The sequence below is a fragment of the Drosophila obscura genome, unplaced genomic scaffold (genome assembly GCF_018151105.1).
Source record: "Drosophila obscura isolate BZ-5 IFL unplaced genomic scaffold, ASM1815110v1 contig_170, whole genome shotgun sequence".
Classification (NCBI taxonomy): domain Eukaryota; kingdom Metazoa; phylum Arthropoda; class Insecta; order Diptera; family Drosophilidae; genus Drosophila; species Drosophila obscura.
Genome location: NW_024542758.1, coordinates 257,878 through 285,566, shown reverse-complemented (window position 1 = coordinate 285,566; position 27,689 = coordinate 257,878). Strand labels below are relative to the sequence as shown.

Here is a 27,689-nt window from a genome sequence, read left to right as displayed (position 1 = left end):
AATTAAAACTAAGCGTTTGTCAATGCAAAAGCAACTCCTCCCATGCCCATGCCCATGCCCATCCCCATTCCCATACCATAGCCCACCACTCTACTGCGAGTATAAACCACTTTACGGACTGAAGAGCACTTGAATTATTTACGGCAACTTCAGAGAGAGAGAGAGAGAGACACAGTGCTGGGCCATGGGCTCGTGCTGGGTATAGGTCCTGCATATAGCACGTCGAATGGCTGCACCTGCTGCTGTCGACTGTTTTGCATTTCCATTTCCACTCGTTGTCGCATTAGCAATTGTTGTTCCATCCAGTTGTTCCCAGTGCCAGTGGCAGTGGCAGACCCCGTTCCTCCTCCAGCTTTGCCGATGCTCTGCGACTAGTTGTTCTAGTTGCTGCGCATTTGGTAATCCAAAACGTTGGCTACTAAATCACAAAAAGTGTCAATTGCACTTCAGCTGCCATGCACAGCGATTCCAGACACTCACACAGACTCACCCCATTCTGGGGCGTCTCCCTATGCCGTGGCTCTCTCCTGGCCCGTGTCTCATTTGCTGCAAATTGATGTCAATAAGCGATAATTGAATTAGCGCTGCATCGGTACAGTGTACACTGTACACTGTGCTACATTGCATTGGCGATTTTGTTGTTGTTGTTGTTTCTGTTGTAAGTATTTGTCACAATCAGCCAAAGCCAAGCCAAAGCCAAGCCAAGTCGCCATTCGATGGAATCCCACACCGAAACCCCAACCCACCCCACCACACCCCACCCCGCACTCTGTCTCTACATCTTTCAGGTGCGGTAGTTTATCGCCATTTATCCTTTTTTGCACTGCTCGTAAATGGATTTTGCAATTGTCAATGTTTTGTTTGCCCTTCCCTGGCCTCGCTTTTCTTCGAATCGCTTTGTTCTGCTCCGTTCTGTTCCGTTCTGTTCCGTTAATTGTTTGGCCGCCTTTGGATTGTTATTTGCTTCGTTTAACGCCCAGATGGTTCGGCTCTCTCGGTGCCGGTCCCCTCTGGCACTTGGCTCCGTTGACATGATTACCATTAATTGAACACTGATTTCTTTTAGCAGTTCGACAGGATGTCACTTGTTCTGGCCACCCTCCCCCTTCTTCTTTGGCAGATTTCGTGTTAACTTCGTGATCAAATTTGTGTTTACTTACTAATTGGGATCACTTAAGACATTTAAGGGTCGTCCACAATCTTACACAATGAGTCTAAAATAAATGCCAGAATGTAGTTGGAAATTGTGCAACGCCAATTTTGTTTCATTGTTCAAAATTGATTGCAGTTTTTCCACATTTGGCTGCACTCTTGCAACGCATCAACGTATCAAATCAATTCACCTGCTATACGGATTACCGATTCGATTCCATCATCCATACTGCACCCTTGTGTAGACATTTTATCAGCTTCAGAGGCATAAAGGTCGAGCTTGGGCCTGGCTCGGGCTCAGGGTCGGGCCTCCTCCCTTGAATGGCTAAACAAACTGTCTAACCGTACGAGTGGCAGAGGCAGTCATTGAGTGAATCGGGCAGTCTACAGTCCACAGTCCACAGTCCTGCCACTGTTTGTAGCCATTCGCATGTGCATGGAGTGGAGGGAGTGTTCGAGTATCGTGATGGCTGCCTGCCGCCGCATCCATCCATCCATCCATCCATCGACTGCCAAGTCAGCGGCTATCCGTGCACCTGAGTGGCAAACGAACGAATCCTTTGGCCCGCCATTCCGTACATACGAGCATTCCTTCGCCTTTGAGCGGATGCGCAAACAAATCTGACGTGCCACCAGCCAGCAAGCAAGCAAGCGTGGGGCATGTAGTCATGGAGTCATGGAATTACGTGGAAGGCAACAAAAGACGGAACCAAATTGGGCGCCTCTGCCCTGCCCTGCAATAAATTCGTGCGGTTTTCCAAACTGGCAGATTTTTATATATTCGCCTGTCTTTCGGGGGCGATGGATGCCATTTGTTTTCTCGTTGCTGCAACTGAAACAGCAACTGTCGAGAATTTTGGCATGAACGCATGAATCAGTAGTCTCTGAAGAAAAGATAGAACTACATTCAGCAACAGCAGCTCTGATTGAGCAATATGAAATGTGAGAGGGGAGTGGGGATGCATTGGGGACCTGCAGTTGAAGAGATATGTATGTACATCAGCCATGAATTTTGCATTGTAATTGGCATTCCCATGCACAATAGACGATGCAAGATGGAAGATGGAAGGGTATTTTAAAGTGGATGTTTATCCCTTTGGAGCCGCTTTCCATCTGGCATTTTGTGTCGATTTTGCCTTGTTTACGTCTGCGGCTAAAAAATACTACTAATATATTTTCTTATTTCCCTTTTTTTTTGGGATATTTTCCTGGACTGCACGGCATTTTTCCTTAGATAAATGAACTTCAGTCGACCGGCAAATGAGAACAGCCCCACTTGCAGCCCCTTTCTGGCTGCCCCATTGGAAATGCATCAAATGTCAAGTGCAGCAATCAAACGAAAAGGAAAGAGCCAAAAGAGAATAAAGCCAGGAATTAAGACAAGGACCAAGGGAGGTATTGGACGAGTACGAATACGAGTACGAGTACTGATGCCTGCCTTTGGCTGCCTGTGGCTGTAATTATAATTTGAGTGATGCTCAAGAGAGAGAGAGGCGAGAGAGAGAGCGAGAGAGAGAGCGCGAGAGGAAATCATTAAATTTCTGATTGGCAAATAAGTCATAAGTCGGAAGGATGGGGAACTTCCCCTACCACTTCCCGCCGCTTCACGATTCTCGACCTTTCGAGAGTTTTACATGTCAGCCTGGTTCACTGACAGCTGCCGGCGAGCGGGGGTGGGGTGGGGGGCCTTCACATGTCACTGACAAATGTCTGTTATGTAAGAGATATGCGGCTGATTTATCAGAGCGCGCAGAATTTCTGAGGTGTGGGATCCGATCCAACCTCCTGCGCTTCCTGCTGCTGCTCCTTCATGTGAAATATGAGCCCCGACTCTGAAATTGAATTTTAAAATTATCTGCACTCCCCCCACCACCATGGGTAGCACCTTGCCTTCTAACAAGTTCAAAACTTTTACCTACATATTTTTCTTTGTTTCGGATTTTTTTTACCCCCCTGTTACTTTTAATCAGATGCAAATGAGCGAATCCGGAAACGTAGTGCGAATTCGAGTAGGTGAACGGCAAAAACTTTGAAGTACTCTTCGCCGCCGCCGCCGCTGCCGCTGCTGCTGCTGATTGTTGTTTTGTTTTTTGGTTCAAAAAAGTTTCAAAAATGATTGAAAAAATTGAATTTCAGCATTCTGTAACTTGAAAGGAATGGTAGATGATGGGAATATGATGAGAACTCATTTTGAATAAATTCCATGGCACATCAGTGGCCCCCCTCCAATAATAAATAAAATTTTGATTACACATGTCTGACATCCGAAGGAAATTCAATCAAACTCCCAGCACTACAATGAGCAAGGCCCCCCATCACCATTATCATTATCCATCATCCCCTATCGATTTCGAGCTACGTATGCAGATTCAATTTTGCACACCTTTAAAAAGCCACTGAGAGGGCAGGGCGAATTCCTGCCCAAAAGTAGCTGAGAGAGTCTCGTGGATGTCTCCACTCGGCAAGTCAATTAGTTTGACAGATTAATGCAAATAAACCTTTCAGCATTCGGAGCAGCGAGGCAAATGAGCCGAAAACCAAATTCTCCTCTCTGTCCAATTTGAGAGGCAGCTGACGATGCTGCGTCGTGTGTGGGCGCTAATTGGGCTAATTAAATGATGGTGGGGAAACGAAAACTCCCTTTGCGAAAGTTCCCAATGCGACTTCGAGTGCCAGTGCCCTTTTGAATTCGGTTTAAGCCGTAGATATGTACATACTCGTATATTCAGCAGGTCCAACCAGAAGGACCAAGCGTTTTACTCAGGACGCAGAGCTTAAGAAATTTCATCATCGAAATTGCCAGTTGCACGAAATATTCCGGAAGATGACAAAGTGAAAGTGTGCTCGGGTCCGGAGATGGAGAAAAGGAACAATAAAAGCAGTGCAGCCTCCGGAACCGAGTGGGGCACACAGACCCAGACACGGACAAAGTCGACTCTGAAAATGCCATCATGCTGGCAATGAAATATCTCAAAAATGCCAAAGGAGAAAGGCCACCCAGCCATGTAAAAGCTCTCTCTAGTGCTCCAGTACGTCTACACGCTACACCCTACCCTGGCACTTGGCTCCGTCTTTGGGCCAGATGACGCTCTTTGCATTGTCTCCTTTCCTGCACAGAGAGATGAAAAATGTATATAGATATTAATGCCAGGCGACTTGCTGCATTTCCAACAAATTATAGAGCGGCGGCAGGCTGGCTGCCTATAAGAAATTGCCCTACCCTAAGGGTAGCGTCATTTCTTGAGGGCGTGGCACGGATTTATTGGAACTTCTTCACCCAGAAAGCAAACGACTTTTACTGCTTCAGCTGCAGCTGGAGCTGCAGCGTGCTCCCCCGAATTAAGTATGCTTTAAAATATGTTTCAATCGGTAAATCTGTATCGGGGATTCATTGATTAACTTTCCCCATTATCGCATATGTATGGGAAATCTAATTAGCGGCAACCACAGGAAGAACATCCATGGAACATCTTTGCCATTCGCGCAACTCACATTTCCTGTTCCTGTTCCTGTCCTGCCCCCCTCCCTGTCGTGTCAGTGTCCGTCTCCGCGCGAGTGTGTGTGTGTGTGTGTGTGTGTGTGTGTGTGTGTGGATCCTTACCTCTGTCATATCATGTACACATCACATCAATTTGCAAAAATAAATGAAATGGCAGCAGTGAGGAGGAACAGAAGCCACTTAAGCAAGGACTCTGCCACGTCCACGGTTCTAAATGGGCCCCGGAGATGGTGCCGGAGAGTGGAATGGGGGGAATCCGAGTGGCTGTGGCAGTGGCAGAAGCATTAGCAGTGTGAGAGAGTGGAGTGTGTTTGCTGGTACAAGCAGGGGACAGGGGAGTGCTACGTGCCCGTTGGATGCGTTTTTGTTTTCGGGCTGTCACTTGCACGGATATGCCGCCTGCCTCACTCCTGCTCCTGCTCCTCCTCCTCCCAAATCAATCTGTGGGCCAACAAATCAGTAAGGTTCCAATGGGCAGGGGGGCAGGAGGAAGCGGGACACTGCTACGGTTGATTTTTAAAGAGGCAAATGTTTGCCGCTTAATGATGTTTGTTGCCTGTCGCCAAAGTCCCGCGGAACCCCGAACGCGTGGAAATCGGAATACGTGTGTTTGCCGTGCCGTGCCGCCCGTCTCGCCCGTCCCGGCCTGTCTTTGCGTCCACATCCACTCTTTTGGTGGCTGGCTCCCCCGTCGATGATGCCGTCGCATGTAAATTTAAATGTATGTAAATCGTATTCTCCTCGCGCCTCACAGACGAAAGGCGCTTTACATCCCACGGAATGACATTTGCATACAAGAAGAATCCTACATATGTCACTCCACCCTGCCCTGCCCTGCCCTGCCCTACCCTGCCCTGCTCCTTTCCCTTTCTCGAGAGATGAATGCAACTGTACGTGTATGTATGTATGTATGGTATGTACGACTTAATCCTTTTTGCACGCATTAAGGGCTTGCCGAAAATTTGTTCTTGTTTTATACAGTCAAATCCCCGCGTTTCCCTTCCTTTTTTTACATTATACAAATTTTATGCGGCTCGCTAGCTTCCTTTTTGCTCCCTCCTAAAATGGGTATTCTAAATTTGTGGAGCTGTATGTGACGCGGAAAAGGGAAGTATTTTTGAATATATATTCCCGATGTTTACCAGCAGCAAATACATCTTTATGTCTATATAATAATTACTCATACAATGTGTATCTGCTAGGGTATCTGAGTTGTTGGTCTCCTCTATTCTTTTCCCTTAATATCCTTTCCTGCTTGTTTTATTTTATTTTGGAGGCGTGGCTGCCCCCTTTCCTGCGGTTGCTATCTTCGCCCGACGCGTCGCTTGACAGTCAGACATCAAAATCAGCTTAGGGAATTTCGCTTAATAGAAATTTACAATATTGTTCTGCACTCTCCCCCGTTGAACCCATGGCCAACGTATCTCCTGCTGCTGCTGCTGCTGCCGCTGCCGCTTTTGTTGGTCTGAATTTAATTACGGCCTCTGATCCGTCGGCGGCTTAAAGCGTGTAATTAGTGCGACATATAATTGAAAAGGACTCAAATGATACGGTTTGCCCGGACGGTCGGCTGTAGAGGATGGTTGTCCAGCCAGCCCCCCAGATGTTCGTGTCCAGCCCACTGTCAAATATGCCAGCTTTACCTAGGAAATGACAATGAAAATGACTGAACTGCTGCCCTGCTTTAAATAGGGAGAATGTCACCAATAAAATTTAAATTTTAATGGTTTATTTATAAATAAATAAATAACAAGTATTTTTTGTATAAATTCGATACTGACTCTCTCAAGGAAGTTCAGTTACATGAGAAAAACATTTGGGGGCGTATTCTGTATTCCACCTGCACTCCACCCACTGCCTTGTCATTGTCTTGCATTTTGCGGTGCCGCGAGGCAATTTGGATTCCTCTTTGGGTCGAAACTTTCCTTTCTGCTTGTCAACGGAAGAGGTTCAGCAAAAAAAAAACGGTGAAACCAAAGGCAAGGCATAGAAAGGAATGAGAAGGAGAAGAACAAAACGGAAAGAGAGGCAAAGACAAAATGAAACTTCTGAAGCCTGGCGGTACGTTTTGCACATCAAACGGCGACAGGGACTTGGATGACATGTTGTCAGCCATTTGGGCTACCAATTTGCGAGTGGCCCGAGGCCACTACGCCGAGTCTTGAGTCCACCCGCTCGGCCTCGGTCGGCCACTGACCAGCACGCGGGGCTTGTGGGATACTTGTAGGATGTGGCATGTGAAATGTGGAATGTGGGGGGATGTGGCATGGTGGTGGTGGTGGTGCACATTGCGTACAGAATGGAATGGCAACTTAATGCGATGGCATGGCTGCTTTTTGTGGCTCAGCTCTGATTTTGTTTGCGTATGCCACAAATCAAAGTTTACAACTTTTGCTTCGGCTGTTTGCTGGCTCCTGGCCATAATTCTCATTGTCTGTCTCGTTCTCTCGGTTACCTTATTGTTTGCGTAAAGTTTATAAAAAAAAAATCTTTCACTACATTAAACTGTGTTCCAGCGCTTGCTCTCGAGCTCAAGGAGCAGCAGCAGCAACAATAACAAAGCAATAACAGGCAACAGCTTTTGATTAACTTTCGTGCTTGCCACGGAAGCTTTCGCTCATTTCCGGTTGCCCCATACCCATACCCATCCCCATCCGCATTCCCCATTCTCCAGCAAATATCCCTCGAGTTATGATGCTTAATTATATCAGGACTCGTTGTTGTTCCTGCCCCTGCAGCTCCTGCTGCTCCTTCTTGTGCTCCTTCCTTCTGCTGATGCTCTCGAGGCGCACGTGCGTTTTAAGTTGCCAGGCGGCGCTCTGATTTATGTTTGGAGAAACCCCCCAGCAGGCACGCCCATACATCTCCTCCTCCTCCTCCCACCCGTTCAAGTCCCTGGACTCTGCCGAATCTCTATCGTGGGATCCGCATGCCTTGTATAATGAGCTACTAGTCCTGCTTCTAGGATTTGCCTCTGCAGTCTTGCGTTTCTTTTATACTTTTCCAACATAAAACTAGCCCGCGGACTGACTTAGGACATGTTTTTGTAGGGCAGGATGTTTGGGCGCTCTCTTGTTTAGCAGGGATATTGCCTTGAATGGCTGTGGGCTAAACACGGGACAGCAATACGATGGGGGGGGAGGAATGAACTTCAAAGCTCATCTTATTGCCAAGGAAACTTGTGGCAAAATGATGGGAAATTCTGAAAAATCTCTACTCTACTCCTGACTTATGTATGACTTTATTGGAAAGTATTAATACTAAAAATAGTTACAAATGTGTATGACAGCATAAGCACCCTCTCCGGTCATTTCCTCGGGCCAGCTTTTCTTCAATTTAAATTCGATGGCTCTGGGGCATGGCCGTCCATGCTCCATTGTGCTCTACGCTCTCTTGTTTCTCTCTTCTCCTGGTCAATCAACTCACTCTAAAACCCACTCTAAGCCCCCGTAAAGAGGTGGTCTGAAGGGGGACTCCAGCGTGGCTGCTGGCGGTTGACATGATGACGTGTGTAATGAGCAAACAAGCACTGGGGAAAAAAATGCACAAATAAATAATAGAACAAATGGCAACAAGACGAAAACAACGCTGACAATTCCTGGCCCAACATATCCTGCAGCGGAGAGGGGAGACAATAAAGAACATAAAAAAAAAAATCACTAATGAATCCGGCTAAGGATTCCCCAATGCACGTTGCAGTTGCACGCGCAGTTCAAATGAATGAATGAATGAATGAACGAATGAATGGCGAATTGTTTCCAGTTTCCAGCTGCTGGTGCTGTTGCTGTTGCTATTGCTATTGTTGCTGCGAGTTTGCACGAGTGTGTGGCTCTCCGGCGGCAAGGATAGCCGGAAAAAATACTACGCTTTTAATCCCTAATGTCAGTTCACGTTCAATGGAGTCAGAGTCAGAGTCGGAGCTGGATCTGTACGTCCCCTTCCTGTACTGTCCTGCCGTGTCCTGTCCTGTTCTGTTCTATCCTCTACCCTGCGTTTTCCCCAGTGCCGCTCTGGCATTGTGGTCCATTTCTTTACAACTCTTTTGCCCCGGCTCTGTTCATATTATTTCTATTTTTTTCATTTTGTTTTTTTTTTTGCATTCCCTGTTCTGTTCAGGTTCTGGTACCGGGTACTGGGTACCGGGGATTCCGCTCCGCTCCGTTGTTTCCCAGCTCTGCGGATGCACTTCGTCCTGTTTCGTTCTGCAGCCGGAAAAATAACTTCGCAGCAGCAGAAATTTCCCTGTCGTCGTTGTCGGGAGTTGTTTATTTAATTAAAAATGAAAACAATGTATTCCGCTCACCCCATTTCCCCATCACTGTGCCCTGCCCATGCCACTCCCTCCGTTCGCCCCCTTCCGCCCGTGAACAAGAACATTTATGTTGTTGCTGTTTTTGTTTTTAATAATAATTCTATCATATTCGTTCAACATTTAAATATTTCTCCCTCTCATTCTGTTGCTGTTTAAATTTTTGGTTTAAATTAGTTTTTTTTAGTTTTTGTTTATCCCCCCCCCCAACATTATGCAAATTTTTGCTCATTTTGTGCGGTTGGTAAATTATTTTATGCTGCCGCTTGGCCACGCGCTCAAACTAGTACTGGGCCTCGGATTTGGTTGTTCGGGGGCTGCCTCATTTAAATGTGAAAAGAACTCAAGTTTACCCAGGGAAAGAGGTTCGGAAGCGAACACTTCCTCACGGCATTCGGAAGTTGCTGAAATTGAAGAGCCTGCGCCCTTTTGTGACTTAATTTTTGAATGAGTAAAGTCGTACTTGGCAGTCCCGACTAATTGCGGGCAAGGGATGGGTGCACGAAACAACCCATTGGATTGGCCACGCTTTAACCGTTGATGGATTCAGAAAAGTATTTTGGGGCTGTTCCATTAGGGAAATCGCCCTGAGTGATTCTGCTCTATAGAAGAAGGTGAATTGATGACCACTTCTCACTGTTTCTCTTTCACTTATGTACTCGTGTGTACATATACCAACTCTCTTTGATTAGCCTCAGCTCAAATATGTACCAAATGCTCTGGTCTTTGCATGAATTATGATTTTCCATTCCTTGTTGCAACATCCTTGAGTGCTGCAGCACTCGAAAAACCTAAATCAAATGTGGCCAAGCCTTTGGCACTAAACTTGTTAAGACTTACCCGTACCCACATACATATGTATGTATGTACATTGTACATTGTACATACATATACTTAGACACGTGCAAATAGAGGACGATAGAACCCCTTCTATCCCCATAAAAGGGAAATGAAATGTCGGAAATAGAGCTTTTTGGTAGAATTTCTTCGTACACTTCATTATCCGGGGGCTCGTTCGTTCGTTCGTTCGTTCGTTCTGGGGAAACAAAACGCATCTGGCAGCTTGAAAATGAAATGCTTTCAAACGAAACGAATATCACATTAGAAACGCAGGCCCTAGTGGAAGTATAAACGCAGATGAAGACGAACGGAACGCTACAAGGGAAAATGGAGCGCCAGCGGGTGGAAAGCTCTATGGAGAGCTCATGGAAAATGTAAATAAAATTCCATGGCGAAACATTTTGCAATTACAGGGCACAGCTCTCGTCTCTGTTTGGCCCTGAATCCTCTCTCTCTCCAGTCCACGGCGAGTGCTGGTCATTAAATATTAAGCGAGCGGTAAAGGAAGAGGTTGCTCCCGATGCGCCCTAGAGCGTGGGGGCCTGCCTGCCTGTCTGGTGGTTTGTTTGCTCAGGCGAGAGCGAAAGTTCCTTTGGCGAAGAATGGTGGTCGGTCTCCGTCTCACGGCCAGACCAGAACAGACGCTCGGGAACTGCCGTAATTCCCATTCCCATTCCCATTTAGCGACTCTCGATTTGTGAAAATGTCGCGACATTTGTGCTTCACTCTTCACTGTTCGCTTTCGTTTCCTTCCGCTTTCGTTGCCATCCCTGTCTGGCGGCCGCCCTTTGGCACATCGTTGCAGCAAATTACAGGAATTAAAGCTAACGAAGCGCGAACATTGCCAACACAACACAACCCGACCCGACCCGACAAGATGTGCTCCTCTACTGCCATAGCTATATAGAAACTAAAGCCCAAGCAAATCGGGGACAAGGTGTTGGGCCCACTGTGTGATGCGTGGGTAAAATAAAATCGGTTTCGTTTCCCTTTTTCCCCATTGCTTTTCACGTCGTTTTTCCGTAACGGTTTCCTCCGCGCCATTTCTTGTCGCGTGCCGTGGAAAGGATTAAAAGTAAAATTCCCATTTTGCGGCAATTGAATTAGTGCTAAAAAGAACCAAACCAAACCAAATCTGCCAGTGATTCAGGCTGTGAGTGGAGTTGTGGAGTTGGGAGGGAACTGCTTGGATTCCCTGTGTTCATCCTGTGTAAGCAGGCTGCGACATTCAATGCCAATGGCTGTTCCCTGGGGATGAACTAAAATAAATGCAAGCCAAGTAAAACATAAATAATACAACAAGCAGTCGCGCACTCAATTACCAGCGAAGGGTCCGCCGCAGGGTGGACACATCCGATGTGGTCCACAGGTAGAAGGTCAATTCCACCTGCCCACCTGCCACTCCACTATCGAGTGGAGGCGTGTGCTGTGTCAGCGGTGTGGCAGCAACAGCAGCAACAGCAGCAGCCCCGTGCCTCATTAATACACCTTTGATATACATGTACGTATGTACGTATGTTGTGTGAGTGTTTGTGTGGCGGCAGAACGTGCGTAGTGCAAGGGATGGGGGAAGGACGCACAGGTGTCAGACAGTTCCCGCCACCCTGTAATACAAGACGCTATCGGCCCTTTGTTTTGCTATGCTCATTCTTTGAATCTCTCCCCAGCAATCGGCCCTCTCTCTCTCAGTCATCTCTCAGCGGCGCTGTCTTGTCTCTTTGTGGAGACTTTTTGTGGCACTGTAGAGTATGTGGGGAGGGGGGGTGTATTTGTGCCTTTGAGGCAGTGCCTCGTTTGCTTTGGCCATTCGCCAGTTTTGGTTTTAGCATTTCTCTTGCGTGTGCATGTCCCGTCCCCGTACCCGTCCCCAACCCCGTCCCAAGCCAATTTCTCGATTTGTGTGTCTTGTCGCTGTCGTTTTGTTGAGCGCCAAAAATAAACACAGCGTAAATCGTCCGAAATTGCTTGGGATACATCTCTCGTAGGCTTCTAAATCGTTTGGCATATGGTGAGAAATCAGAAAAATCAGCAAAGATATATCCAGCAGCCAGCCAACCTGCGGTGTCTCTGTCTGTTTGTGTGACCCAGAAGTATTCGCCTCATTTCATGTAAATTTCCAAGGTCAAGATTCACCTATATGCATCCCCCTATACTGTTGTATTTTTGTACTAAAATGAGTCTCTGATCTATTGGCCAAATCTACTTAGTAATAATCATTAATGGATCTTTGTATTGCAAACAAAATACAACCGTTCGATCCGTGCCGTAATGTTTGGCAATTAAGATGCGAGCACTTTTGGCATTTAGAGCAAACCAACAGAGTCCGGAGAGGAGATGCAGCAGCCGCAGATGCCAAAGTCAAATTTTGGTACAAGCAGCTGAAAGCCGCTGAAAAGTCTACAAGAGACGGCTAACATGTGGCCGACGGTATCGCTGCTGGCCTGGCCCAAAACACTTGACCGAACCGCCGCCACCAGCTGTGGGAAGAAAACGACGACGCCAGCTTCAGCTTCAGCGTCAACGTTTCGCGCGGGAGCCACTTTAAGGGTTGGTTGGCTGTTCTCTCCGCTTCGCGTAGCAGTGTTGTCTCTGCCACTTGCCACATGCCACTGACGGCAAGGCAGTGGCAGAGGCAGAGGCAGTGGCAGAGGCAGAGCCAGTGGCAGCGCTGCTGGCGCAGCTGCTGACGTTGGCGTTGGCGTTGGCTGCTACCGTTTTGGCTCTTTGGCTTCTGGCCACCTTCGAGTGTATTTCAGTTTCATTTTGAACGCCGTGCGCTGAGAACGTGGACGTACTGCCGGTTTCGCATCTGTTTCTGTCGGTCTCTTGCCCCTCGGCTCGCCTCGAGTCGTAGTAGCCGTCGCGTAGAACGCGTGTGAACCAAAAGAAATAATAATAATTTTGTTGAATGGTGGCATTAAACGGAACCAAACCAAAGAGCAACGTGAAAGTAAGGAATACGAAACAAAAGGAGATTAACAACAAATAGAATTAAAATTCTAAAAAATACAGAGGGAGAGTGTAAAATAAACGAAGAATATATAAAACAAATGGTTTAAATTATATATATTCATATATATTTATACATAAATGTATATCTGTTTAAAAATAAAATTTCCAAGGGAAGGGAAACTATAATTTCCATCAAAGACTTTCTCTGACGAAAAATGTGCACTAAATTAGCATCAGAATTTGGCCTTGAAAACTTGGCTTCCGGTCAAAATGGAAAAAAGGCGATCTAAAAAGAGAATATCCCTCGAATAAGCTCGTAACTTTTACGAGAAAATGTTTTGGATTTCTAATTATAATAATATAAATATGAGGAGCAGTTTCAAAACATAATTTCATGTGTCATGTGGTAGCAGCAACAAGTAAATCACCGATCAAAATATATGCACATATATATTTAAATCTGAAAATGTTGTCATAGGAACAACATTGAGAAATATTCTTTTCGAAAATGAGCGAATGTTTTAAATATGTGTGCTAAAAGCGAAACCGAAAATCTCTCTATACACCCTCTATATGTACATATGTAGATAGATATGTATGTATGTATGGATATGGGATTCGTGGTGTATGCGACGATCTGTGCGAGATGTGCCGGCTAAACAGAAGTCGCGGGTCTACCACTCAGAAATTATATCATAGCCGAATCCACTTTTAAAAATAGCGCGCAATGATTTTTTCTTATTTCTCGTATAATTCAAGAAAAAATATGTGTCATGCCTGGTAAAATAAAAAAACATATGTACTACATATGTATATATTCAATCGTAAAATCGGGGTTACATGTATAGCCGCAGATACAAATAATCCCGAACCAAAAGATATGTGAATATATGTAATTGTACATGGAATGAGGCTATATCTTTCTTTTGGAGCAGCATATTCTCGTAGCTCCTTCCAGATAGATTTCCCCTTTCTACAACATAAACACATAAATAAATTGTGTAAAACATTGGTCAATATGGTTACGCGTAGCGTCATCTGCAGTGCCATCAGCACCTGCAACCTCCTCCCTGCGGTAAATGAAAACACACACAACCAAAAACAAAAAACAGAGGCCGGAATCAAACGGAATAACTTTTCGTTATTGTTCCATCCAAAAACCCCATTCCGGGAATTCAGCCAGGAGGTCTGCCTGCTGCCAGTTCCTCCCCTCCCTTCTTTCGGCCAGGAAAGACAACGAAAAAACGTTTGAGGGACGGGAACAGGTTGTGCACATTTTAATTCACGGTTCGATGACCACAACGGAAATTTCTTTAATGACCACATGCGACGACGCGGACAATGACGGTCTGCTCCGAATGGAGGCTAGGCCAGGCCAGGCTGGAGACAAGTGCACGTGGGTGCAGATTTGGATGGGTGATCGGGGGTAAACCGAAACCCGATGCCTGGAACAGGAACCGGCCTAAATAAATTGAACCGGAGGTCTGACGAGGTCTACTCGCATCTTCTTCTCACCCCTGGGAATGTTGCATTTCATGCAGGCTTAACTGCCTGTTGTCAGAGTGTTCTGATTGCGTATTGGATCCAATAATTGGGAGTGTTATGCAGAGTGTTTACTTTTCGTTGCATATCATATTATTATACCTAATTATATTAAATCGAAATTCAATTTTCGTAATGATTAGGAATATCAATATTTAAAACAAAGAACAACAAAGTATATTGAGGCCCAAAGTAATTACCATTTAAAAACATTAACACAAATAATCGTGAACCCATTGACGTAGATTCAATTAACGGAGAGGCCCGTTAAAAATGAATTGTTTTATGTATATTTTTCTGACATTTTAAGCCTTTAGCAGTACACCAAAAACAGCAAAAACAAAAACAAAAAATAGAAAATGGAATAATAAATAATGTAATTTATGCAGCATAAAATATTATAAATCCCAAATTATAAATCATACGCAAAATATGCAATTGGAACTGCAATCAGAATCAGAGCTTTCAATTTTATGGATTTATGCAAATGAGAATTGTTCAAAGTCTCATTGTGTAAGTAAATTAAATTGGAAAATGAAACCATAAATACATAAATACATATGTATGTACATACATCTACCATTGCCTGTATGTCCCTCAATTGAATCAGTCATTGAATATTGCGTAAGACTACTTAAAACGTACGAAACGAGACTGTATTATCCACAGACTAGAACAAGTATCATGGGGAAAGACGCTTCATTTGTTACAATTACAGGGGGGTTGCAGGGGGACCTTCCACCTACTCGAAAACTCAACTCAACTCGACTCCCACTTCCTGTTTTTTTCCTTGTTACTTCGCTTCGGGGGAGTTTACTTTCGATGGAGATAGAATTTCTGCCAGTCAGAGACTCTGAGTAAATTGTAGCATACTTTCAGGTGTGCCAGCCACGTCGTTTAGTTTATTTCATTTGTGCAATCAATCAAGCGGATGAGAAGGCCAAAGAGCAAGTCCTTCTTACGGTCTTGTTTAAAGTGAAAGGATGACTGAGCTCCATCTACTCCCTACACCCCATCCCCATCTCCATCTCCAAAGAGAATATCTGTATATTTTCCCATTTGATCTCTCTCTTTCACTCCTTCTCGTTTTGGGCGGGGGCTCGGGCTCATGCTCTGGCTCTGGCTCCCACGCGTTCAGCATAGTTTCTTTCTAATTTTCTACGCAACTCAAAGTTGTTTTTTCTCTCCTCTTTTGGAATCAGAAATCAACAGCAAAGAACAACAAAAGCTCAAAGGTTTTTGCCTCCTCCACTTCGCCACCTGTCGTGACCAAGCCAAAACAGAATACAATTGCTACAACGAAAACGAAAGAGTCGCTAGAGCTACAGCTACGGCTACGCCTTTTGGCGCAATTTTCCCAAGGTCTGGGGGTCTGCCTGCCACCGAGAGAGAGAGAGAGAGAGAGAGAGGCAGAGAATTACCATTAAAAGCGCGCAACTCAATTTCTCGGATCTTTTCCCCCAGATCTTACACACACACACACACACACACACACACACTTGATTTTGACCTCTGTTTCCCCTTTGATACTTGGGAATCTTCTTCTGATTCCCAAAGTTGTAATTGAGTTTCTCGATTCTCGCCCCTTGATTCTTTTACTCGGAGTTGTGTAAATGGGAAATGAAAATTTCTGTTAGCTGGCAGTACATAGTATCTTTTACTTTCACTACCAAATTGCATCGTTTGGCAGAGGATTCTGTAAGCTTTAGTAATTCGAATTGGCGTATTTATGTACCAGTAACGAGGACATAACATAAAAAGAAACATATATAAAGATGTACGAGTATGTACATGCGATAACGATAAACAAGCAAATAAAAAAGCAATTAATGCGCTTGTCGCAATCAAAGTGTGCTTGCTGCCCGTTTGTAGCCGGACAGCCAGCAAACCAGCCACAAGTGTATCTATCTGAATCCCATAGATGCGACCGGCAGTCGGCTAAACAAAAAATAAAATAATATATCAAGCGAACATCAAACATTTACCCAGCGGACAAAATCGTAATAACATTGGAGTAAACCGAATAAAAATATTAATGGGATCCGCTCCATTCGCCATCCGCAATCCCCATTCACGCGGAGGACTCTTCTCACACCCCACCAAGTGGGTGACACCACCGCACAGACACACATTTGTAGGCCTTTCGACCACATAAATATTTGCGGGACGCATTACGGTTAAAGCCATGAACATGTTTACCCACTGTCCGTTGTCCGCTGTCCGTTGTCCCCACGGTCCTTTCGATATGTTTGTTTCGGTTTCTATTTTGCATGTCATAAATTGCTGCACAAACAAAGGCAACGGAGACCGAAAGGCCACCGCCAGCACCACCACACCAGCAACAAAGAAAACCGCATTAAACGATATTTTTCATTTGGGGTTTGGGCGGGCGTCCGGGTGTCCATGTCTGTGTCCGTGTCTCCATCCATTTCCTGGAGACCCATATGAGCCATGTGTCATAGACTTCATAATGATGATGTTGACGGAGGGGAAATAGTTTTTGCTTCAGCCGCCTTTCTTTTCCTTTCCCGCTGCACATCCTACTACACTACTCTGTATGGTATGTATGTACATTCTACATCCTACTGCTCTGGCTATTTATTATTTGCCCAATGTCTGGTCTGGAATTTGTAGTCTGCATCTAGGCGTTGTGCAGCGTTGTTTGCCAACTAAACAGTCAGTAGCGGGAGAAAACTGAAAGGATCGAGCACTGCAAGGGGGCACTGGGGGGACAACTCGCTAACCGCCCAGCCATGCATCATATTTTCGTTTTTGGCATTGTCTGCAGTCTCTTTTGCTAGCTGCATATCATTTTGCAAGTGCATTGTTCTAGGGCTCTTGTTCGCCCCCAAGGACAATGACTTGCTTTGCCCTTGTTTTCGAAACATGGTTTATGACAGCCACATGGCACAGGGTAAATCAAGTTGGACCAGGAAATTGCCATTAAAATGGGAAACTATACACTTACTTAATCATCATCATCATCAGTCGATATGCCAATATCAGTGTCCTATTCTATGGCATCGAAAGTATTTTCAGAGATTTTGGGAGACACACAAAGCTAAAGAAATATCAAAAATACTGACAACAGTCCTGCTGGTCCAAATTGATCCAAGCTGCAGTCTTACTTCCGAAGGGTATCCCATTGAACTCTTTGTTTCTTCAATGCTAAGCGAAATTCGATCCAAATCTGAGCTATGTATATATCCCAAAGGAGTAACCACATTTATAAGTCCAGCGGTTCTCTTTTGCTGTTGGCCACTCGAAAGTTGTTGGTTGATGAATTAGCCAAAAACATGCATTCAACTGGGGTACCGTTCCGCGTCATACGACGAGTACAAGTTAAATTTATTATTCTACATTCTAATCAACATTTATGGGTGTGTAAGAGTGGCTGTGTGAAACCTATACATACACACGCGTATGGAAGTGTTAGCCTGTGTATCCTTATCTGGTGTTACCTTTTTTTCGCTGTTCTTTTTTTTTTGTGTTGCCTCTTGCCACACACGCAAGAGTTGGGTTAAGCACACATTCGAGAATTGCGGCACAATAAAAATACTTTGCAAATTAATTAGTGAAATTGTTTTGGGGCCACGTCGAACTTTGTTCGCTGCAACTTTTGTCGACCGCGCTGCTAATTATCAAGAATTCTCCACCCAGCCCCGCCTCGCCCCGCTCCGGGCCGCCCCATCAATTGCCTATCCACCGAAAAGTAGCGAAGCGGCAGCGACTCCGTCTCCGACTCCTACAGTGCCCCAATGGGGAGAAATTACATTAAAATCCTAAATAATGAAATTGCCAACGCAATAAAATGATTTTATGATTATGGCCCCAGAGTGTGTGACTTTCTCCGGCTCCCCTACCATCCCCGTGACATGACTCCGTCCGTTGGCAAACTCGTCGATAAAATTCGAAAGCCAAGAAAATGCGTGCGGCATATTTTAGGGCGGCACTTGCCCCCGCATGACCCCCCTCTCACACATGTGTGGGAGCCTTTGCATGCGTCTGTCTGTGTGTACGCGAGCTGTAAATTAATAATATCAACTTTGGCAGCAAATGTCAAAAGGAGCAGGAACATGCCGCCTCGCACTTTCCGCCCCACCCCCCTACACCCCTCCATCGCACCATTCATCCGCCGGAATCCAATGGAATGTGCGTGACTCTTGATGACTCCTTAGTGTTTACGGCCTGCCGAATCAAACTTCAATGAGTGACATTTGGGTACATGGAGAAGCTTTCTCAGACACAAAATGTGAATGTCAATGTGTGTGTGTGTGTGTGTGTCGAGCGAAGAGAGAAGAGAGCAGCGGCCAGTGTAAAGCATAAAACATCGCCAAGTCTATGGCGAAATCAATTGCCCAACGGATTTCATGCATCCATTCTGTATTCAGAAGTTATAATTTAATATATTTTTGGGCTGAAGTTGTTAGCCAGTCTGTGGCGATATTTCCTTCCCCAAAAAAGCCATGTTTTTGTTTTCAAATGCTCACGAAGGTTAGCCAAACAGGGTGCAAAACCCTTGTCAAGTGCGCTTTTCGAGCATTGTTTTATGGGGACAAATTGGAAATTAACCACCATCAAGCCAGAACTCAGATGCGGATGGGGAAACGGGAAATGTCGTACATTTATTACATTTTCAATTTCTTATTAGCAGATTTTTCTGCGGAAAGGAATGGGGCCGGACAATCAGTTTGTGGGTGGCAACCACCACCATACAATATTTGAATAAATTGAGTTCTGTCATCAATGTCCGACCAAAACCACAAGACCACAACACATTTTCCCGCACCGAACCTCACACACACACAACCGAACACGGAGTTGCTTCCCCACAAGACAAGCCAGCAATCAGCAGCTCTTATCAGAGAAGGAAAACACAGAGAAAAAACGGGCGGAAAAAATGAAAAGAATAATCATATAAAAACTCAACGACATGCAACCACTATGGGTATAAAGTCGGCAGACCGAGTAGATTGACTGGAAGCGAACGCTGCTTGCCTGTCGGGCAGCGGCAGCGCCAGCCCCCAATCCCCAAAAAGCCACTCCACTGGGATCGTCCTTGCCCCTTTGGCCAACAGACACCACCAGCCACCACCAGCAGTGGCAGTGGCACCAACTGTAGCCGTGGCTGGAGAGGGGTGAAAAAAAGTGTTGTGTAAAGTGTTGCACATCAGGCCACAATGGCGCTAAGCCAATAAATTAAATCAAACAAGCGCGATAACCATTTCACTTTTGCCATGTCTATCCTCTCTCTCTCTTTCTCTCTATGGTGTCTGGTCTCTGGTCTCTCGTCTCTCGTTGAGACCACCAGACACACTCACTCGTGCTCCCACACAGAGCAGAGCTGAGGCAACTTTGTTGTGGGATTCGCACACGCAGTTCCCCAAAACGAGCGCAAAAATAACCAAAAACCGACAAGAACTGAAAAGTTCCAATAGCGTAAACAATATAAAAACTGAAATGCATGAGCTTTTCGCCAGAATAAAACAAAAATAGATATAAATGCATTTAAAATAAAAGAGAGAATACAAAATAGAATGGAGGAAAATAAGACAAGATACTCGTACCACAGTGAGCAAAAAAGCTGGGTGAAAATTGTTTAAAAGCTTTTGTGACATATTCAGCGTATAAATTTTATCCGCAAATTCCATTTCCCATATCCCATTTGTTTCCTGCGTTTTTTACATTTTCATTTTTTCGCTTTTTATAGTTAGTCGCAGTGGGTCCACGCATCGATAAAAAAGATTATTTATTTTTTCCATCACGAGTGTGCAGCGTAACGACGCGTCGCCATTCTGTTTTGGCATCTATGGAAAATTATTAAAAGTTGTTGATTGCTGTTTTGATAATAAGTTTCCATGGTTGGTGGTAGGGGCTGCTTCTGTGGCTCCTGCTGCTGCTGCTGATGATGATGATGACGTTGTCAGGACATTGCTCCATTAAAGTTCAAACGATTATATCTACTCTTGGCAAATACATACAGACACTCGTATGCTGCATGCTTCAGGGGAAAAGTTGTTGGCCTTTTTCCCATGCAGGAGTGGAGTCTTAAAACAAAACCAAAAAAAAGAGGAAACAAAAGCTCACTGAGGTCACGCTAAAAGCTCAACAAATTTGTAGCCACTCTCCTCATGACGTTAGAACAAAAAAAAACAAGAAGCAAAAAACATGAAACTACTTAGCGTCGTTGATGAATTGTGACATTTTTATGGGTTTGTCTCTGCACGGCAGCCCACAGAGAGGAAGAGAAGTGGCAGAGGCGTCCGTCCATCCAATCTTGGTTTAGCCTCCGTTTTCCACACTACACAGTGAAAAGTGTGGCCAGTCATGATATATTTTCACTCGCCTCTCACTCTCACTCCCCCCCTCACTCCAACACTTTAATTGTGAAAGGTCCCAACCGCTTTCGTCCCTGTGAATGATGAAAACGACCCGACCCGACCCGCATATGATGCCACCTGGAAATTATTTAATGCGGCTCTCACGTGTCGACAAGTCGTTGAAAACCTCCTCCATACGCATAATTCGCAGAATATTTATTGTTTCAGGTTAAAGTTGTGTATTCGCGATTCATTAACTAAAAGCTGAAAGCTTGCAAAAAATTGCTAAACACTGCAGCAAGTCCGGGAAGAGGATTTCCTTTTTTTTCTCGTTTGATTTCCCAAGACATTTTATGCCACTCTAATGAGTCGTTTACGGGAGAAAGCTGTCTAGGAGAAAGACTTCCCACACAAATATCTTAACTGCCTTTAATTGGTTTTATGAACCAACGAAATTCCCTTTGAAGTAGTAACCCGGAATCGCATTCAAGTGCTGGGAATAACGTGGAGAAATCTACGAGTACATTAGTCGAATATATTTACGTACGAAGCTCATCTCTTACCACATCCGAATCGATAAAAAGAGGACGAGTAAAAGTTATGGTCGGGTATGGTAGATATTCTTTCCGACACTCTGGCTTAATGTCAGAGAGGAAATGTGAAAGCAAGAGACTCGGCAAATATAAACAGAAAAGCCCATTAAACGATATCTCATCAAGAAAATCGCATTAACTATGTTTCTGCCTAATTTCCCACAATTGTCGGTCGGTGTACAAGACTCTAGATGTGTGAGAGAGGATGTGTCAGTGTAAGCGTTTGTTCCTTAGATCATTTTGCTATGTGCATACAAAGGCATACGCCGACAATAATCGCATATCTCATGTGTGAGCAAAAAGTCGAGTCGCCAGGGCCAAGAAACGAAAAGAAACAGGAATAATTTTTTATGTGTTGTTTTCCCGTTGGTTTTTTGTCTCTCTCACAGTTGAATGGCCACAAGGCCCACACGAATCGGACGCAATGCATGCAGAGATCCAAAAAGAACGGTCGGTAGAGAAAGGTAGCAAAAACGAGAAATGTCTCGTAGATGAGATGAGAGATGAGAATAAATGAACCAACAAACACACACCTCTTTGTGTGTGTGTGTGTCCGAGCACACAGAGAGAGAAAGAGATAAATTACGTGGCAAAAATTAGACACTCGGAAAGCGTAAAAGGAGCTACGAAATTTACCTAAAGAATGTTTAGTGCAAACTTTATTTTCCTCATAAAAAGAAAAAGTCCTATGGCAGCATCTTCGGTATGCTAAAAGCTATATACTCGTATTTGTTAAGATATATATTGTGCTACCTGATGCCACTTGATTTGGCCATCAAGCTCCCGATTCCGGTGCCTCACTTTGGCCATATTTTAATTTCGCACGCGCCGGCTGCTTAAGCTGATTAATGGCCTCCCAGCAGAAAAAGCTGCTGTCAATCAAGAATGTCCGCACGGAAACAGATCCTTGAGGTGGCTGTGGCCCCCAAGGGAGGTGCTTATGGGGGGGAATAAGGGATACTGTGCATGGGAAATGGACTGATAGTTAGTAAGCTAGACATTGTTGATGCTCCCTCTTGATGGCAGTCCATTCTGACAGCCATTTAAACTGAATGGCTTTAAGATTATTAAGTTGATTTTCTTCCTGCCTTCCCGTACGCAGTTCGGTGTTGTTGTCTCATATTTTCTCGATATTCAATTGTGCAGAGAGCCATGGCTTGGAATATTGAGGTTTTCCCATATATTCTGTTGATATACTTTTTGGTGTTTGGAAAATTATCCATAAAGTACCGAACATATCCTTGTTCAGCAAAGATCTCGTACGCATTCTCATATAATTTTATCCCAGAGCAGGCGCTGTACATATGTGGGCGAGTAGACAAAATGTGTGGAAAATGTGGCATAGTGGGGGGGGGGTGGGGTGTGGTGGAGTGGGGTGCCAAATATTGGTCAAGTATTATACATATACATATGCCAATATCTATTCGAGTATATGGGAAAATACATATAAATTTATCTTTGCGATGGCATACATAAATATTTTCATGCGGTTTTCAGTGGGGGCCCCCATCTAGTCACGTTTTCATTGGAAAACAGAATTTCGGCTTAGTATTTGTTAATACTATTCAGTGTTTGTTGGTCCCGCCCGCCTGCTCTATACATATACTAGGGGATTTATTTATTTTTCCCGCTTCGTTCGCTTTTGGCAGAGAGAGCAAACGGCAAGCAAACAGTGGGCATATGGCGGCGGGATGGCCTTCGGGGCTGTGCCTGTGCCTCAACGCTGTGCCCCATGCACCCACAAATTGGAATCAATATCGGAGTGGCCTCGAAAATACACAAATCGCCATTGCCGTTGCCGTTTTCCTCACATCCCCCCCTCACCAATAGTCAAGAGTTTGCTGGACAAACACAAACACAAACACAACAAGAAGCGAAAGAAATTACAAAATATTGTGGAGCATACTTTTAGGAAATTGCGCCGGAAAGAACTAATACAATGTTTGGCCTGATTTTGACCAGCATCGCATCAATATTGTTTGTTTTTGTGTATTTGTGTGTCCGAGCCAAAATCAAATAAACCAAAATTGAGATTGAGAATCTTTCGTTGAAAGCAGTTGGCTTTCGTTGCGTCTAACTTTTCAATACCCAAGGGTAACATTAATTGGCTTTAGAATTGGCTTTTTACACTCTAAATTGTTATTCAATCATCCGCGAGCATAACAAAATATATCAGCTCCGCCTCTGGTTCCGCGAAACTGGAAAATTTAATCAGTAATGGATACGTGAGCTTGCTTCAAACGCGAATTGGTTTCAATTACAATGCACGAATGTCTTTAAGGATAGAATGTGTGTGGAATGAGAACATCAAATAGAACTCGAAACATTCATTTGCAAAGCATTATAATTATTTAAGCTGAATTTAAAGAGAAATAAAATATAGTCCAATGGGAACATTTATTTCCATTTCCATGGAAACTTTAGATGATTTTGGCTCTCTGTTTTATATTAATCTTTATATTATTCTTTCTCTGATTTCTTTGCAGACCCAAGTGCTAAATGTTCAATGATTGAAATACGACACCAACAAAATCATAGAAAATAAATAATAAAAAAGAAAATAAAATAAAATACAAGTGAAAAATCAATGTGAAACAAAGGAAATGATATTGTAAAAGCAAACGCAAAAAGAAATCAACTAAATGCCAAAGCGAGCGGCAGCGGCGGCTGAAAATTGAAATACAAAACTGACATCGAAACAGCAAAAGGGAGAAACCAGAAATTGTGAAACGAAAGAAGCGACTCGACTCGACCGACACACCCACCCCCACACTCCGCCCCCCTGCACAGATATTGAATGCTCGTGAGTGAGGACAAATCCGTAAGCAGGTGTTTAATACTCTCGGCTAACACAACAACAGCAACAGCAACAGAACAACACTGGCGCCACAACTGTCTGTAACACTGGAAACATGTTGCTGAGACGCTCGCCACATAGCGGCGGCATCCCCAAGAAGTCGCCGGGTCGAACGCCCACGCCTCAACGCCCCTCACACCCATCACACCCAACGACGCCACTGCAACTGCTGCTGCTACTCTGCCTGGCATTTGTGGGTCATGTCAGTGCACAATTTGGTAAGAACTGATACTGAAAACTGTGGCTACATAAGCCCAACTAAACAACACATATAAATTAAGCCTTGCGACCGCCCCACAATTTGGCATGCAGCTTCTTCTTAATGCATTAATTATGCGTTTGCCGTAGCATAGTTTGGTTTTTGCAAAACGCAGCATTATGGACTTTTGTCCATAGTTTCGGCATTTGCCGAAACATGCGAAAACACAGAGTTTTAATTATGCTGCCACATGCAGCAGCACTGGCAGCTGCAGCTGCAGCAGCACTTGCACGGGGGAATGGAAAATATTACAAATGATTTTTTTGGGTTTGGTTGCGGGGATTCCCAAATTTGTGCAGTCCATGAAATCGTAACGAGCTGCATTGTAACATTGCTGCCGAACAACAAGATCATGCATATTAAATGAACAGCAAACTTAAAGAGTAAAAAGTCCGTTCGGATTCAGGGAATGGAATATTCGCCATGGGTGGGCGCTAGCTTATTATTTAATTAATTATACACTCGTAGCGCCTTTCCTTCGTTACTTTCTATTATTAATTTAGCAGACTAGTGGAAAACGGAAAATAGAAAATGGAAACAGTGGCAAGGGCCATAAAAAAGAGAGCTCTCTTGAGTGTTTGTGGATCTTTTTCTTCTGCTGCTGCTGCTGCTGCCGCTGCTTCTGCCTCTTTTCATTAGCATTTGTTTGGCATCGGCTACTGGCTGGGTCGTCGTCGTCCTGTGCCACCAGCCACCAGCCACCAGCCAACCGTCGCGTCGGTTCACTTTTCAGCACTGCATCTCATCCATCCCTTTGAAGCCCTTTTTCCCCATTGTTCTTTTTCCCATTTTTCCATAGTGCAACTACAACTTTTTTTTTAGTTTTTCTCGTTGTTGCATTTTGTCGCGACTAAGGCCTCGACGGTTATGCCAAAAAGGAGCAGAGTTTTTAACGAGCAAGGACATGGAAAATGTTATTATGGAACTAACCCTCCCACCCCACCCCCCTTTTGGAGAATTCCATTTTTGGGGTAGAGAGAAAATATTCAATTTCTTTATTATTATATTCAACAAATTTTACTGCTTTGTTTTTTATGATGGTATTTTCCATTTGTTCTTTTCACATTTTACTGAATCTCATTAGAGACATTTCCATAATCACAAAATGAAACTAAAACCACTCCAAACAATTGCTGGCAGAACAGCATCAATGCTCAAGGGCGCTCAGGGGCATTGTTACAACCGAAACTGTGTGATAGGCAAAGCGGAATAAACATATTAAAAGAAAGTGACGATGGAATTGGGCAGCACACGCGAGATGATCATAAAGCAACTGAGAGACTCTGCAGGTACTTTTCTTCGAGTACTGAGTAGTGTGTGAGAAACCGAGAAGAGATTTGGAAGGTATGCCGAGGAAGCAGAATGATTACGTCTGAATGATGATCTTCTTCATTTAATTAAATATTGTAACTTATCTTCCGAGTTATTCCAAGAGGTTTGCTGGTTTACTCTTGCTGTTTTCTGTTCTTTCTGTTCCGCTGTACAAAGGCATTTATTTGCTTCTATAGCGTAACTTCTGGCTTTTTTGAGCTGACTGCTGCTGCTCCCAGCCAGTGCATGGGAAATGCATTTACGGAATGCTTTCCGCAGCACGATAGCACGAAAGAGAGACAAACATTTTCCCAGCTTTGTTTCGAGGCGGCTGACCTGCGAGACTCGACTCGACTCTACTCGACTCGACTTGGGCTACCATGGTTCGGTGCATGGGAAAGAGAAATGTTGGCGGAGCTGCAATTGCGAATGGCTCTGGGTCTGCTTCTCCCACGCCATTTGCATATGTTTTATGATCTCCAGTTTTCATTATAGTACATCTTTTATAGTACATAGACGCTCCCAAAGAAGAGCGAGCGAGCGAGCCCCCGGGAAAAACATTAAATATTCTAAGCCCTGGTACTGTGTGTTGTTGGCCCAAAGGCTCGAGCCACTCGAGGGGTGCGAATTCTTCACACGTTTAGCGTAAAAACAAACTTTATGTGCAAACTTGGCGCCGTTTTCTTCGCTTTTTTTTTTTTAATGAAATTTTCTGTCCCCCACTTTGTGTATAAATATCTGCATATACATATATGTAGGTATGTATATATTTACTCGTATATCTTTTATACTTTTATGACTTTCATTAGAGTTTTTCATTTCGCCTAGTTTATGGTCCGCACGGGCTATTTAACTTTTAGCTATATCTCGAATGCGAATGCGAATACGAACAACAACATATGGCTTGGGTCAGACAGTGTACAGTGTACAGTGTACGTGTGTGTCTGTCGTGTTATGGCCCAATGTTTATTTTTCATACAATCGGCATAGGGCCAATACCTCAAATGAAAAGAGAAGCCGAAAAACTCTGCTCAATTGCCGCACAAAATGAATTAGTCTATAAATAATAGCAAGAGAAAACATTTGCGCTTCATCAGAGGCAGCAGAGTGATTCCCCCCCTACCCCCCATCACCACAAGCGAGGCGGATGCTGCATGTGCAACATTTACAGGATGCCATGGCAAAACAAAAACATTTCATGTATTTTTACTCATCTATCGGCAGAGATAGAGGCAGAGTCACAGTCAGAGTGTTGTATTATTTTCTCTATTTTGTATTGCATTGAAACGCATTTCATTTTAGCATTTCATTGCTTGTTCCGCCTCCTTTCTATACGAGCTTATATGGAGAGGGCATATAATTGGACTTGGATAACAGGATGGATTGATACTCCGCTCAGATCTGTATCTGTATCTGTGTAACCCTATCTCTATTGAAACCCTCTCATGACATGGAATGGCGTGGCTTCTGCCAGGGCAGTAATCCATTTAAATTTAAACCCATTTTAAAAGTCAAAAGCACAACTGCATGCCATGATGCCATGCCCATGTTGGGCTTTTCCCGTCCATTCGTCTTTCCTTCCCTCTCCTGCATTGCAAACACGAACGAATACAAGTAATCGTACGCAGCGGCAAATTTTATTTTATGATAACACAACGGCAGGAACATTAAAATACAATGCAGCATGCCACACACCACAACACAGCGACACAGCGACAGGCACAAAGCATTCAAATGTGTGGCACAAACTGGGCTTGTCATTTGTAAAAGCCAAAATCGGGAGACGTCTCCACAACGCAACGCAACGCAACGCTTGGCACGTGCCTCCAAGAGAATGCGTAGGCGAGGTAGGGAGAGTACTATAATACACCCACCCACCCACACATACACTCACTCGCACTCGTACGCGTACGAGTAGAGTATCCTTCTTGCTGCCAGTGCCCACCGCCACCCGCCCGAAAATCGTATCCCTTAGACAGACTGTGTGGCTTTTGGCTCGTTTTGCTCGCTTTTCTTTCTCCCCACATAGCCGTATCTTGATTTGTGGCAATTGAA

At 44.4% G+C, this 27,689-nt stretch overlaps 1 protein-coding gene across 17 annotated transcripts in view; it reads left to right on the top strand.

Annotated features, from left to right (window-relative positions):
* Positions 1–27,689, top strand: part of LOC111077461 (hemicentin-1) — a 145,716-nt gene that overhangs the window by 84,391 nt on the left and 33,636 nt on the right. For 16 of the 17 annotated variants that reach the window (XM_041592197.1, XM_041592192.1, XM_041592193.1 and 13 more), the window contains exon 4: positions 23,694–24,282. In XM_041592197.1, the coding sequence (XP_041448131.1) occupies positions 24,120–24,282 (163 nt within the window). In that variant the 5' untranslated portion in view covers positions 23,694–24,119. Of the gene's footprint in view, positions 1–12,547; positions 12,751–23,693; positions 24,283–27,689 lie in introns of those variants that run through there. The other variant, XM_041592185.1, reaches the window with a different exon arrangement.